Genomic DNA, 15,483 nt, shown 5'->3' with positions numbered 1-15,483 from the left:
GGGCGAACCCATGGGATGCGTGGATGTTTAACTATTTTTTTACTACTTATTTGGCTGAGTGCATTGGATTTAAATCTGAAGCAAAGCTATTTGATATGATGTGTGTGACCATTTTTTGTGGTATTTAAGCAGACTTACAGTTTTTCTCAGTCGCTTTGGTGCTTTTCTCACATCACTATTAACATTTGCACAGCAGTTAGTGCATTTCTCAAAACAATTAGTGCAAACTGCAAAACCTAGTGGATAACCTGCAAAAGCACATCACTTGCTCAAAATGGATTCCTCAAAAGCAAGTATTCATGTCAATGAAACTGCCAGTGTCATCAAATGAGAAGTCTTGACACCATCGTTTATGAACAAGATAGTCAAATGGCTTTGTCATGTTTTCATTATGACAGTTTATTCTCTGTGTTTTCCAATGCAAAAAAAAGGTCAGAACTCAGTGACACGACCTGAAAATGCTCAAGACAGCACTATACACTACTGGTACAGCCATTTGAAAACTAGAGTAAAGTTACACATTGCTGTAGTTAGGGGAGTAAGTGAGTACAAGACATTTTTACTGTATCTGCTCTCTGTAATTCTACAGCATTGTGCAAAAGAAAAATACACTACAGTCACTTATTTAGAACAAACATAAGAAACACCCTTTTGGTAGAGCTGTGCACAAATGTGAACAATATACTGTAACAGTACATTGTAACTGAACACAGGTAAATCATGCTGGCACATCCAGACGTTCCTGTCTGTCTGGCAACATATTTTCATGTACATCACAACGGATATCATCCCCTTCAATGCAGCGAGGAAAGTATCTCCTGGAGTGAGTGAAAGCTGAAGAGAGCAATTGTATAATTTAGGAGACATTTCCAGGAAAAGATGATAAAGAAAGGTATATAATTTGCTTGACAGAATTTGATAACTAGTTCAACCATTTTGTATGTAATGACTCAAGCAATGAAATGAAGACTATTAGTTTTATTGGGAACGACTATTCAGCATCCATAAGTATAGTTCATTTTGACTGACATGACATAAGCAAATGATAATGTTATAAAACAGCAGAGAATGGTATGAAAGCAACTGATACATGTCCAAAAGCATTTGCAATTTGTTCAGAGGAAGGAGAAATTGCTACTATGATGTGCACAAATGACTAAATGTTGTGGAGGTTGAACTAATAGTTATGAGAATTTTCATTCTGATCTGAGAAAAGCACCAAAGCGACTGAGAAAAACTGTAAATTGTCAGCTGGGATCGGCTCCAGAGTTCATTGTTCTGGGGGAACGTGGATGCTTGCTGGTTTGATGTAACATTCCATTGACTGGAGTAAGGAGGGACGTGGGAGAGAGTTGGCAGCTTGCTATGAGCCTGCAGCTTTATTTAGTGTGTTTTGATCTTCTTTTATTTTGTTTAATAGATAAAAGGCTCAGAGGTAGAATCGCCGGTTTGACCCCCTCCTCGGGCAAAACACTGAAGCCCAAATGGACCATGAAGGCTGAGCCATCAGTGTGTGAATGAATGTTGGATTAGATCCTGATGGGCAGGTGGCACTTTGCATGGCAGCCGTCAGTGTGTGAATGTTGTCATGTACTGTAAAGCACTTTGATTGGCCAGAACACTAAAAGCAAATAAAATTACCATTTCATTTCAACTCTCAGGTTTGCCTTTTTGTTTTAGTGAACTTTATTCCAAGAAGATGACAGATGCTTGAGTGGATTATTGTGGTTGTGGTTCGAGAGGTTGATATACAGAGGAAAATAATGGCTTAATCACTAATCGCCTCTAATACAAAAGGGAATCTGAGTTTGGATCCGATATTCCCAGCATCAACAGTTCCCTCTAGACGGATCTCATGGCACCAGGATGCCAGCGCTCCCAGCTGTACATGACACCCAGCCTTAGGGGAACCCAGAACCAGGACGCTAGTGCCCTCTGCTGCCTACTTCTAGCAATGACAGGAGCTTGCTCTATCCGGTGCCAAACCGGTGAAACAAACCCCAGTCTTGTCATTTGTCTTCATGTTTCTTGTTTTGTTTTGCTCCTCACCTCTCCTCGATTTTCTTCCTCAATAGCTGATATCCAATGAAGGGGCATGTCTTCTATTAAAATACTTCTTTATTATAAAATTAGTATCAAAGCAATTGTCAGACCAGCTGAGAAGTACCTGGATGTTAAAGAGCTACACTGGGAAACAGAGATATTATTATTAATGATACACAGGCAGGGCTGCACGGTGGTGTAGTGGGTAGCACTGTCGCCTCACAGCAAGAGGGTCTCGGGTTCGATTCCCGGGTCGGGTTCAGATTTGGGTTTGCATGTTCTCCCCGTGTAAGCGTGGGTTCTCTCCGGGTTCTCCAGCTTCCTCCCACAGTCCAAAGACATGCAGGATGGGGATAGGTTCATTGATGACTCTAAATGTCCCGTAGGTGTGAATGTGAGCGTGAATGGTTGTTTGTCTCTACATGTCGGCCCTGTGATTGTTGGCGTCCTGTCCAGGGTGTACCCTGCCTTCGCCCAATGACAGCGGGGATCGGCTCCAGCCCCCCGCGACCCTGAATACAGGATAAGTGGTAGAAAATGGTTTGGAAAACAGTTTGGAAACAAGCAATAACTACAACCCATTTTCAAACTAGGAAAAGATCCCTCAGATCCTGCAAGCTGACCTATTGATCTATAAGATCTACTGTCTCCCCATCAGAGTGGATTCCATATGGGTCGAAACAAAGAAGTAGTCATATCTGTAGTAGATGACATGCCCTGGAAACAAGGACTACTAATACAGCTGGAGGCATTGCTGGCAGAGCATACAACTGGGTTCTGAACGTTTTATTTGACAGGAAAATACAAGTAAAAGTAGATGCAGAATATTCATTCATATGGAGAATGGAACTCCACAAGGTAGTGTCTGCAGTCCTCTGTTATTCAACATAATGAGATTGAGCTCAGGTTGAGCATAGGGAAGTGTCTTTCTGTGGATGATGGGGCTCTGTGGGTCAGAGGCTGTGACGTAACGTGTACGTTAATGAGAAAATGCAAATGTACTAAACGAAGTTGAAACATGGGCAATGAAATGGGAATTCAAACTATCTATAGACAAAAACTCAAGTTAGATGTTTCACAGCCATCTCCTTAACACTGTACAACAACCCCCTGCAGGTTAAAGCAGTCTGAGTGGGGAGCAAGTAGAACATCTCTGCAAGCTATATACTGGGCAGTCCTGAGATCTGTCTTTGACTGTGGCTGTGTAGCACAAACAAACCTGACAACATTAGCTGTGTTCAGGCCCTGAGAATCTGCAGCAGCTCATTCAAAACACAGGAGGTAATGGGAGAGATCAGAAGAATGAATGATGGCATACTAGAATCATATACAGGGACAACATGGTGCACATAATGTCAAGAGTGTTTAGGGGTCTACTGGGAACATAATAAAACACATTTTACAAGTTGTACATGATGCAAAGCCAGAAAGCATAGGATTACATCCACTACAGTACAGCCCCACAGTATCAGTTTCATCTATTCCTTCCTGGTTTTTCCCATTACCAAATATATATTATACAGCAATAATACAGCAGGAACTGATGAATAAATCACAGCAACTTCCAAGGTGGCAAATCAGTCCAGTATTATATTATATTGACCAGTATCTTACAGACTCCATGTTTTGTATTCACAGACAGCTCAAAAGATCTAGATACCAGGCACGCAGGTGAAGCAGTCTATATTCCAACAAGTAAGACGTTTATAAAAAACGAGTCTCAGACCATTTTTCAGTGTACGGCACTGAATTATTAGCAGTAATGTTGGTCAAAAACACAATAATCACATCTGACAGCTTCTCTGCACTATCAAGCATACAATCCAGAAATTCACCCACCGACATTACTATAAATGATTATACCTCATAATGTACAGGAGCAAAATAAAGGGTGTATCGCCACGCAAACTGTGGGTTCCTGCACATGTTAGTGTGCAGTGGGGGGGGGGTTAGGGTAGCTCCAGCCCCCTAAAGTAGGCCTAAATGGGTCACACAAGTCTAAATCACACATGACATAAAATAGACAAGCCCCCTACTGGGAACTGTAACCTGAGAAATTATATTTTTAAGTCATTAAGAAAGGCAAAACATCATGACATACGAATGTCAGGGATCTTGGGGGAAGCAGCAGGGAAATTCTCCAAGAACTTTCTGTCCAGCCTCCAGTCCCACACTCCAGTCCACTTGGTGGCGGTAATGCGCCTTTAAATTGGTTTGCCAATAAACACCAAAGAAGAAGAGATACAATACTTTTCCTCCGAGTAGGTTTTCCAGGCAATCTGAAGCTGCTTTTCCACAGTCTGTTTCCAAATCTCTCTGACAGGATTATACTCTACTACTGTTAGTGCCGGAGGCTGGACTCGGTGTGGTCTCGCTTGTCATTGGAGTCCTCCTAGTGAAGGAGTCGGAGTTTGTCCTGGAAGGCAAAGCTCGGGGCTCAGAAGTCTCACTAATTACGCGGGAGATGTCTTCCTGTGTCGTGTGGACGTAGCGTGTTTCAGACAACAAGCATATCAGTCCAGAGAGAAGCAGAGAAACTCCGACTGCCTTTGAAGACTATGGCCGACACTCAGCAGCCAAGACCAGACGAGTAAGTTGTTATCAGTGTTTATCTACAACAGTGTTTCACAAACTTCTTTTTTGGGACTGACTTTTTAAAAATGACAAACCATGGCGACCCACTTCACCAATGACCTGAACTGTATCGTGAGAAGAGTGAATTTGTACATAAATGAACATTCCTGAACACTTCCGCTTCACCATATTGGTTGCAATCGAATAGTAAAAAAAAAGGTCCTAACTCCTTTTCCTAAGTCCTATTCCTAACGCCTTTTCATTGACCTCCGGATGAAACGTCATGACTCATGAGGTTAAGGAAAGGTTGGAAGGACTCATCAGGATTTAGGAAAAGACAACCGCGGTGCTCAACGAATCCGACCGGACTTTCACTAAACTACGTCATTATAATGCTGCTGATGATTGACAGCTGATGATCGGCACCTGTGAGTGACGTGCATCTGCCTGGAGAAACTACAATAATGGACTACAAAAAGCGCGTCGTCCACTTCTCCACATGTTGTTTTGATAAACAGATGGTTTACTTACTTCCTGTTTGACCGTTTGGTGTATTATTATTATTATATCATATTATTCTATGTATATTTCATTTGTGGTTTTACTGGTAGTTTCGTTTCTGTCAAACATTTGTAACATGATTTTTTAAATAAATAAAAAATACCATTCAATTATTATCACTGTCCACACACATTTATCAACACGATTCCAATTACTATATGTCTGCATGAAAGTCATTGTGAAATATGCAAATGCACATGAATGGCTGAGGTATGGGCACTTTCAATGTTGCTCTCACAAGGAATTGTGGGTCGGCGTAATCTATATTATGCATGTGTTATTGAAAACATTAACTATTTATCAGAGATGAAGGGACCCCCTATTAGATGTTGTAAATTTTATAGAGACCAGAGTTTATGGTCTCAATCTCCAGTTTCAAGTCTTCTTCAATTCAGCCTGATGTTCATTTAGTAAATTATGGTCCCTTCAGATTCAAATAGACCATAAAACGGTATGATTTAGGGGAGGCATTTTGATTGACGGGTCCTTACAGCAGCCTCGCTACTCTCGCTACCACACTACTAATGCAATTAGCTACTAAGATGACTTTACCACTTGACCTTGAATTATGATGCTAACCTTGTTAGCAGTTTCACACCAGCAGCCAGATAGATGCAGTAAGGTGGCTTGGGGTGTTGCTCTGCTCCTTCTGTTGGTCAGATCCATCCGTCACTCCTCATAGCCATATATGGTCCCTTCGGTTCACTTGTTGCAAAAAAATCCAAGTTGGCGACAGCCAAAATGCCAAACTCAAGGCTTCAAAACTGTAGTCCACAGACCAATGGGCGATGTCACCATGACTCCATGACTACGTCCACTTCACTAAACACCAAATCACTTTTGTCCACTTGTTGTGTTTGGTATTGATGCAGTGGGTCAGATTACAAGGATACTATTGACATTTTTTATTTTTTATTAAGATATTAATACAATTTATAAAAAAAAAAATAAAAAAAAACAGCTTGAAGGTCTTGTGATGTACAATTAAAAATCAACCGTTTCCTGTGTGTTTCTCTGTAGCGGCACAACGAGGAAGAGGGAAGACTACCTGGAATGGCCAGAGTACTTCATGGCTGTAGCCTTTCTGTCGGCCCAAAGGAGCAAAGACCCAAGCTCACAGGTGGGTGGGGCTACAATAACAATTAAATACAAGACAAAGATGTGTCCAATTGACTTTTGAACAAAACTTTTTGGGTAAAAAAATGCCAGAAGGCAGCCTAAAAAAAAGGGGGACAACATGCAAGTCAAATATGAAGGTACAGTAGACATGGTCAATCCAAACCGTGCCCAAGCTAGTGTGAGTGCTCCGTACTGCGCTCAAGCACGGTCCACTTCCTTGGCCCTGGTACAGTTGACAGAGGTGGACTTCTGCACGGTACTGTTGCTCATGCATCTGTGTGACCATTCCTCTTGACAGTCATTTTAAACAATAGCAGTAAAGGGTTCCCGGTGGTCCGATGCAGTGGACCAACAAGGTCTTTGGGAAAATATATACCAGAGAACAATCGAGCAATGTCGGGACATCATGATGATGTAAAGCCATGCGTGTGTCGTACTTCGTCGTGATGAAGTATGTACAGTGCAGGCCAGGCACGATTGACCCCCCTCCCCTGTCCGCCGCCGGTTTGCACTCACATGGCTCCAAAACCGGGTTCAGCCCGATTGCCTTTAGTACATATACGTCATCACATTGTAATACGTCACACGTATGGCTTCGTGTGGTTTGCCAGAAGCACCGGTTCAAAGTCATCACAAGAGAGAACAACACAGAGAACATGCCTGAAACTTAGAAACCGCTGTTTCTAACTTTGCAGCAGGTAAAACTTAAACTACAGCATTTACAAATGTGCAGTTAGACTAAACTGTGAACCTCTCTCCTTCTCTGCAGGTGGGGGCATGTATTGTGAACCAGGAGAATAAGATAGTTGGCATTGGGTATAATGGTATGCCCAATGGCTGTGATGACGACCTGCTACCCTGGTCCCGTTGTGCTGACAACCGGCTCGACACTAAATACCCTTATGGTGAGAATCGATGTGCACAGTCGCATCTTGCTTCTTCCTTACTTTTAGATAATCATTTTGCTTTTATATTTATTTTTTCTGTAAATGTTAAATGGACTTGAATCGCTTTTTACAGCTTGTCAACTTTCACACATTCATACACCGACGGCAGAGAGCCATCCAAGAATAATCGGTGCCTTACAGACACTGACCATGGATCTCAGCTAGTGTTGGTTCAGGCATGCTCACACACTCACTAGGAGCTCTTGGGGGTCTTAGGGGTTTCTGCCCCATCATCTAGTGTGTAATCAAACAGTTTGGTTGATGAAAATATGTCCAAAACACAGAACTCCATAGAAATCATCTTAAATGTGCTGGAGGTTTTCTGGAATTAATATAATGGAATTGAAAGCATTTGTGTGCAGCAAAGACTAATTCATTAGTTGACCAAACTACTGTTGAACTGTGGCCTCTAGGGGGTGGAAGAAGATAGATTATGAATAAGTGTCACTGTTTTTAAACTTAACAGAAGAACAGTTGTAATGTCTTGTATTGATCGGAGACCATGTTAACGCTCTGCCCTACAGTGTGCCATGCGGAGCTGAATGCCATTATGAACAAGAACAGTGCTGATGTGAAAGGCTGCAGCATGTATGTGGCTTTGTTCCCCTGCAACGAGTGTGCCAAGCTCATCATCCAGGCCGGTACGTATATACAGCATGTATCGCTTGCTTTTGCATATTGTTGTTACTGATGTACATTTTTGATTTATTTATTTAAATAAATTTTGACTTTTGGACTTTACAATGCAATGACTATACAGACAAAATGTTTTGAATGTGGACTCTTGGAATATTATCCAACAAGCTTAAGCAGATTCAAATAATAATAAATGTGATGTGCAATAATGCCGAATGAAAAACACTCCTTAAAGGACCACACCATTGTTACTAAATGTCAGTGTCCATCAACAACATCGACCACCTAGTTCACATAAACCTCCACCCTGAATCCTGATGTAATGAGCATATTTCTGAAGAAATGCATCAGATACTCTAAATCAGGGGTCTGAAACTCAAACTGGCTTCGGGCCGCTGATGGTATCGTTATCTCATAGGAGGCCATGTCAACGTTCTGCGTGGCTCTTTTCCCCATCTCCTCTCCCTTATACTTCTCATACTGCTCTCCGTGACTTTTTCCTTACATATCAGGCACGTAGCTTTTCCACTGAACTCCACAAAAAAAAATGCAACATCCATCTGTCTTGAAACAGTCTGTGTTCCCAGTCCACCGTTTAGTTTCTGCTTGGAAAACCACATCTTTGCTGTTTGTGGTGAAACAAAGTAAGCGACGGCCCCGAGTGCTTCTTTGGAAAAACGCCACAGTCAAGGCTGTACCTGCGCCGCACCACGACCTCTGACCTGAGTATTTATTACAAGGGATAGTTTAAATTGATATGAAACAAGTATTAAATTATAAAATAATTTAATGTAAAAAACGTAATATTTTTTACATCCGCCATGGGCCGGAAGGAGAGGGGGGATGAGCTGGATGTGGCCCGCGGGTTGCCAGTTTGAGACCCCCACTCTAAATGCTTTAGTAAGTGTAATGTGGCTTTCAATAGTCTCAATTCCCACTAGAGGCTATAATGAACATTGCTGCTCATCCTACAAATGTTTTGGTCTGCATGAACAGTAAAATGGTAGTGTGTCCTGAGGGTTCACCCTCTGGGAACCTGGAGGGATGGATGGACAGTCCGATGTAGCGATACTAGAAAGACAAGGCTGTGACTGGGAAGATTGCTTGTCCAATCCCAGGCTCCTCCAGTCCTCATTCGATGTGTCCTTGGGCAAGACACTGAACCGTGAATCTGCACCTGAAGGCTGAGCCAGCGGTGTGAGACTGTGTAGGTTAAGCTCTTGATGGGCAAGTGGCACCTTGCATGGCAGCCTCTGCCATCAGTGTATTCTGTGTGTGAATGTAATTTAAAGTGGTTTGAGTGGTCGGAAACGAGTGAAACGCTATATAAATGCAAATCCTGCTTTCAACTGCCGTGCACTTCCCCGGATGAGAAGCACGTCGACTAAGAAGACTAATAATGGTCTTTATTTTGCACTCCTGCCTTCTGCGTCTCTTTAAAATCCCTCGTTCCCTCCCTCCTTTGGTCCAGGTATTAAGGAAGTGGTCTATCTTTCTGATAAGTACCATGACACACCGGAGATGACTGCTTCCAGAAGGCTGCTCACTATGGCAGGCATACAAAGCAGGTGAGTAACAAATTTGCTCCGGCATGTCTGAACGAGTGGAAGTGATTTATTTTTTGGCTCTGATTTTCTTTCCAACAACTATAACTGACAGCAATGCTTCAAACACATTTTTTAATGAGTAATTATTTTACTGTGTCTTTATACTGTATTTGCATAATAACACACAATTCAGGATCAGGAAATAAATTATTGTATGTTTTAATACAATGTTGGCTTAAAAATCAGCAGGTTTAATTATAAGCTGATTGGAGCTGCTGTTAGGACATGAAACAGGCCCCCGTTTAACAGTTCCCTCTAATATCTGTTTCAAATGTTCCATTCAAACAACTGTATTTATTCAAGTTTCTCACCACTAAATTCTACAAGATTACATAGCGGCACATCTTGATTGTGTTATAATTTACCTTCGCCTCCATACTCATTTTTACTAATTATAGCCTGAACACATCATAAGCAGCATAAGCAGCTCCGTAATAAGCAGGTCTGTAAAAGATGAGACTGTGCTGCTGGTTTTGTGGAATCTGTATAGAAATACCCACCTGTAGGAAGTGGGTGGTCCAAACCAATATTTCAGGGTGCATGAAGAGCTCCAAGGTATGCTTCCTGGTTGATTCTGTTATCTGGTCAGGCCTCTAAAGCCGAGACATCGGTCCCCTCTGCTGCTCTTGTCTTTGATGATTTGAATATTATCATTCTAACAGAAAAGTAACTTAAAGTTTACATATATTTTCTTCAAATTTGTTGATTAACTTACTCCACAGGGATAGCTTTATTAACCTGAGGAAGATTCTTGTTCCATACTAAAAAAACGTAAAGATGATCAGAAATGATAAGATCCTGATGGACAGGCTGCTTCTCCACCATCAGTGTGTGTCGACATGTAGAATGTAGTAATGGCGTGTAAAGCACCTTAAGTGGTCAAAGACTAGAAAAGTGAGGTAGAAATGAAGGTCCATTAACCAAAAATATAGTCTTGGTCCCAGGTTGGGATGAGGTCTCAAATCGTAGGTTGCAATGACTGTTGCTAATTTGAGACTGTGGCCGCTTGCACTCTGCGGTCCTTGTCGGATGATACTCCTTCTTGGATGATAGTACTTGTTGGATGATAGTCCTTGTTAGAACATAGTCCCTGTTGGAACATAGTCCTTGTTGGAACATAGTCCTTGTTGGAACATAGTCTTTGTTGGAGTATAGTCTTTGTTGGAGTATAGTCCTTGTTGGAACATAGTCCTTGTTGGAACATAGTCCTTGTTGGATGATAGTCCTTGTTGGAACATAGTCCTTGTTGGAGGATAGTCCTTGTTGGAGGATAGTCCGTCTTGGATTGTAATCCTTGTTGGATGATAGTCCTTGTTGGATGATAGTCCTTGTTGGAACATAGTCCTTGTTGGATGATAATCCTTGTTGGATGATAGTCCGTCTTGGATGATAATCCTTGTTGGATGATAGTCCTTCTTGGATGATAGTCCTTCTTGGATGAAAATCCTTGTTGGAACATAATCCTTGTTGGATGATAGTCCTTGTTGGTTATAGTCCTTCTTGGGTGATAATCCTTTAGGTGTAAATGTGTGGTATTTCCCTTATCTGTTAACAGATTTCCTGCCTTTTAAAATCTACATATAAAGACACACTTCTTTCTCTTTACAATTTGACCTGACCTTGTTAGAAAGTATCAGGGATGTCTGATAGATCAAAGTACTTTGACTTGATAAGGCAAAGAAGACGTGACTTTCATCGTCATCCATGCTTTTCTGTAGTCTTTTCCATGTGTTCTCATATGGATGTGACCCTGCTTAATGTGTCTGTTGTTGTTTTCCTCTGTGTTTTGGCAGGCAGTTCAAGCCCAGCAGGACTGAGATTGTGATTGATTTTAATTCCATTAACCACCACGGAATGCTGAACAGCACAACCAAGTGAAAATGCAGCCGACTCACCTTGGAGAACTGCTGAAGGAGGCGGGAAAGTAGAGGGATACTGATGGGATAGAAGGGACTTTGATGCCTCGTGTCTCCGTCTTCTCTCTGTCTTCTTGCTCCCTGCTTTGTCCAAAGGAAACCTGAAGGAGATCTTGACTTTGGCATCTTTTGATATTCTAATTAACCGGATATTCAAGATAGTTTAATTTGACGCTTCGTCCTTTGTGGACGGCTGTGGCAGAAGGTCTTTCAGTGTTGCTTTCACACTTTTTTTTCTTGTCAAACTCTTTTTGGTGTTTGGTTTACACCCTGAATACACTTTCTTGAGTGTTTGAGTTTTGAGAACTTTTCCCTCCTACTTCCAACAAGGTTCCTGGTCGTTCCACTGTTCCTGACATTCGCTTCTGTTCACCTTGTTTTTAAAGTTTTACAAGCTGCATTCAGTTCATTTTTGCTCTTTGCTTCATCCAACTAGAAAGTTGCTAACTTCTACTTTTTGTTTTATTCATTTGTTTTGACGCTTTTCTTTAATTGAGCATCTCATACGATACTACAGCTGGGACTACAGCTCCCATGAGGCTTTGGTACCTATGGATACGACGGATGGTAGCTCTATTTCTTAGTGATGTCCAAATGAAGCTTCGTGAAGCATTTTCTTTATTTTCTGAGCCCAATAGATGGCGCTCTCTGTTCAACAAAGGGTTGAAAGCAATGGAAATATATCGGCTTTCAACCCTTTGTTGAACAGAGAGCGCCATCTATTGGGCTCAGAAAATAAAGAAAATGCTTCACAAAGCTTCATTTGAACATCACTACTATTTCTTCAAGACTCACCAACACAATAATTGCTTTCTTTAAATAACAAAAAGGCAACAGCTGATATAACGCATAAATTGAGCTGCTTGTGAATTGTTCAATGAGTCATATATTAGTGCTGCATATGTTACTGTATGCATAATGCGTTTTTAAATGTATTGTAGGGGATATGTACCTGAGTTTTAAGGATCATTATACAATTGTTTTCTGAAAGATGTCTTCCATTGGTAAGACAGTTAATGTAATGTTTTTTTTTCTAAAATGTCTATTTTCAACTGTAAAGGCAGCAGATTCTCCTCCAAGTATCTGTTGAAACCCTTTTTTAAGTTTAAATGTCTTCCATGGTACCGAAAGGCTTTTAAAATGTGTATCTTTTTTGTACCACCCAGGACTACCTGCCATTATGATGAAAACTCATATATATATATATATACATACATATACATGCTGTTACAACAATCATTTATTCATAACGTGTGCATGTGTTGAATACATGTACATGTGTGCTTTCACATAAGTGACCTGGAAACACTACAATCATTCCTTCAATCTGTCAGCTGTTGGTGCAGTTGAAGTGAATAAAACTGGACAGCGAGTGAGCGGGTGTCCACTGTGTTCATTGTTCTTCACACTGGACAGAGACCCAGCAAAGCACCACCATTCTTGGAGACACGCTGCCAGCATGCTTTCAGTGCAGTGTAAAACAGAAATGCACTTCTGATAAGAACAACCAGACTACTGCTCACGCCGTCATTGACACAACGTGGCACTTCCACGGCCAGTATGAACACACCGGTCAGCTCTAATCAAGCTAAAGCTTCATGTGACAAATGCATAATCAAAGTGTCAATCATGTTTATGGGCAGTGTTTTAGGACAGAAGGGCCATCTTAATTGGTTAGTTTTTTAGCAGCTAAACATGTTTTTATGAACTTTGGTGGGAAGGTGAGCATGACTGACTGGTTTTTGATGTGGACGTTTAGAGGAATATAATCCTATTCAGCGATGAAATGATTAATAACTTTAAAGTTCACAGAAATACAAACAATACAGTATTGTATGCTTGCATGTGGTTGATCTTTTTTTTTTCATAGACCAGTAATACATGAACATGTAGAACTTTACTTGGGAAAGACGATGACAATGATGCTTGCATCTTTCATGGTAGCTCGCTGATCACACCAACATATATCACATAACAAAAGTCTGTGTGTGTGTGTGTGTGTGTGTGTGTGTGTGTGTGTGTGTGTGTGTGTGTGTGTGTGTGTGTGTGTGTGTGTGTGTGTGTGTGTGTGTGTGTGTGTGTGTGTGTGTGAGAAAGAGAGAGACACACAGATGAAAGCAAAATGCTGTTTTCTACTACTGTGAATTCAGTGACTGCAGCAAGCTTCTATACAGGTCTTGGTTTAGTCTGGATCCTGACCTTCTTTTCTAGCTCATAACTCACCTGTTATTTCCCATGCTGCACTTTTTAATAAAACATAAGGGCCGGTTTGTGTTTTTCCAATTCCATTGGTTCCAGTTGCAAGCTGCTGTTCATGGATATCTGCTAGCAAGATATTCACAGGAGCATAATGGGTCCATGGTCCCAGATATTTCCTTGTTTCCCCCTATTGACTGTCATGAATAGAGTAAGATATCTCACAGTAAATGCATCCAGCAGCTCATTTCACTGTCAAATTGATTTGCTGCTCGAAGTATATTACTACTACTGTTAATACTACTACTATAGTACTATCAACACCAAATGCAGTTGGAACCCAAGATCCTGGTCTGCACGAGATTTCTGCCTAAAAGCCTATTAAGGCAGTTTTTTCTCACCACTGTCGCTGTAACTCTTGCTCCTGGTGATGTTGGGACTTTGAATTGTATTGAGTCTGAAAATCATGAACGTGTTCTAGTCCTGCTCAATGTGTAAAGTGTCCTGAGATAACTTTTGTTGTAGTATGACACTATAAATAAAATTGAATTGAGTGTTCATTCATTACTCTGCACACGACCACAGACCTGGCAACCTTGTGTGTGTGTGTGTGTGTGTGTGTGTGTGGTTTTAAACTGTTGCAGAGGAGTTGGAGCTGGACTTTTTGTTTCATGCTAGCATAGATTGCTGAACAGAAGTTGACAGTGGGGGTAGTTGAGTTTGGGTGTGAGGTTTGGAGTGTGCTTAAATGTGACACTCAGAAACCCCCCTAGATATAATCTGTTAATTTTGTGCAAAGCAGTAACATATTACTAATGAACTAAGCTGCCACCAGCTTGAGACTCCAACCTCCTGTTGAAAACCACATTAAGCACTTGCTGCATCGCTGGATTGGGCTGCATTTTGATTTTGGCCACTTGACAAAGTGCGAGAGACAGATAGGACACAGACACAGGGAGTGGGTTCAATCGAATCACATGCTATATTAGCCAAGGCACCGCTGAGGGAAGAGCAGGAGTGACAAAGCACTCTCCAGGGGAAGAAGTAGTGGAAGTGGAAGACAGAAAAAGATGGATGATGGAGGAGGGAAATGAGAGTCTTAATCGGCACCAAGTCACGGCCTTGCTCGCAATTCATTAAAATACTCAGCATGTAGAAACCAACAGCAGACTCATGACAAGGAAACAATCTCCAAACGAACAGCGATGAAAGATAAAACACTTCCATCCTGCTCGATTCTTTCCTCTACACAAGCAGCAGTGTTCACACGTTTCATTCCTTTCAGATTGAAGTTCTCTTGCTGCCACATCAAAGCCGATGATATAGAGGTCGTCAGTTTCCCTATTCTTTTTACAAAAAATGAAGCTACCAGGATGACACCAGAGGAGTCATCAACCACTTATTAGGAGGGGGGGGGGGGTCTGTAGAGACAGACAGGTAACCAGTCTATCAAAGGGCTGACATGTAGAGACAGACAGGTAACCAGTCTACCACAGGGCTGACATGTAGAGACAGACAGGTAACCAGTCTACCACAGGGCTGACATGTAGAGACAGACAGGTAACCAGTCTACCACAGGGCTGACATGTAGAGACAGACAGGTAACCAGTCTACCACAGGGCTGACATGTAGAGACAGACAGGTAACCAGTCTACCACAGGGCTGACATGTAGAGACAGACAGGTAACCAGTCTATCACAGGGCTGACATATAGAGACAGACAGGTAACCAGTCTATCACAGGGAGACATGTAGAGACAGACAGGTAACCAGTCTAACAAAGGGCTGACATGTAGAGACAGACAGGTAACCAGTCTACCACAGGGCTGACGTGTAGAGACAGACAGGTAACCAGTCTATCACAGGGAGACATGTAGAGACAGAC

At 41.7% G+C, this 15,483-nt stretch overlaps 1 protein-coding gene across 1 annotated transcript; it reads left to right on the top strand.

Annotated features, from left to right (window-relative positions):
* Positions 1-4,354: 4,354 nt before the first annotated feature.
* dctd (dCMP deaminase) lies at positions 4,355-12,780 on the top strand. Its single transcript, XM_084005688.1, has 6 exons — positions 4,355-4,633; positions 6,199-6,298; positions 7,067-7,202; positions 7,769-7,885; positions 9,352-9,448; positions 11,281-12,780. The coding sequence occupies exons 1-6, from the start codon at positions 4,602-4,604 to the stop codon at positions 11,363-11,365; spliced, it is 567 nt and encodes a 188-aa protein (XP_083861814.1). The 5' UTR covers positions 4,355-4,601; the 3' UTR covers positions 11,366-12,780.
* The last annotated feature ends 2,703 nt before the right edge of the window (positions 12,781-15,483 follow it).

This window comes from Eutrigla gurnardus (assembly GCF_963514095.1).
Source record: "Eutrigla gurnardus genome assembly, chromosome: 3".
Lineage (NCBI taxonomy): Eukaryota > Metazoa > Chordata > Actinopteri > Perciformes > Triglidae > Eutrigla > Eutrigla gurnardus.
The sequence above is the reverse complement of the archived record's forward strand: the minus strand, read 5'-3'. Positions and strand labels throughout refer to the sequence as shown.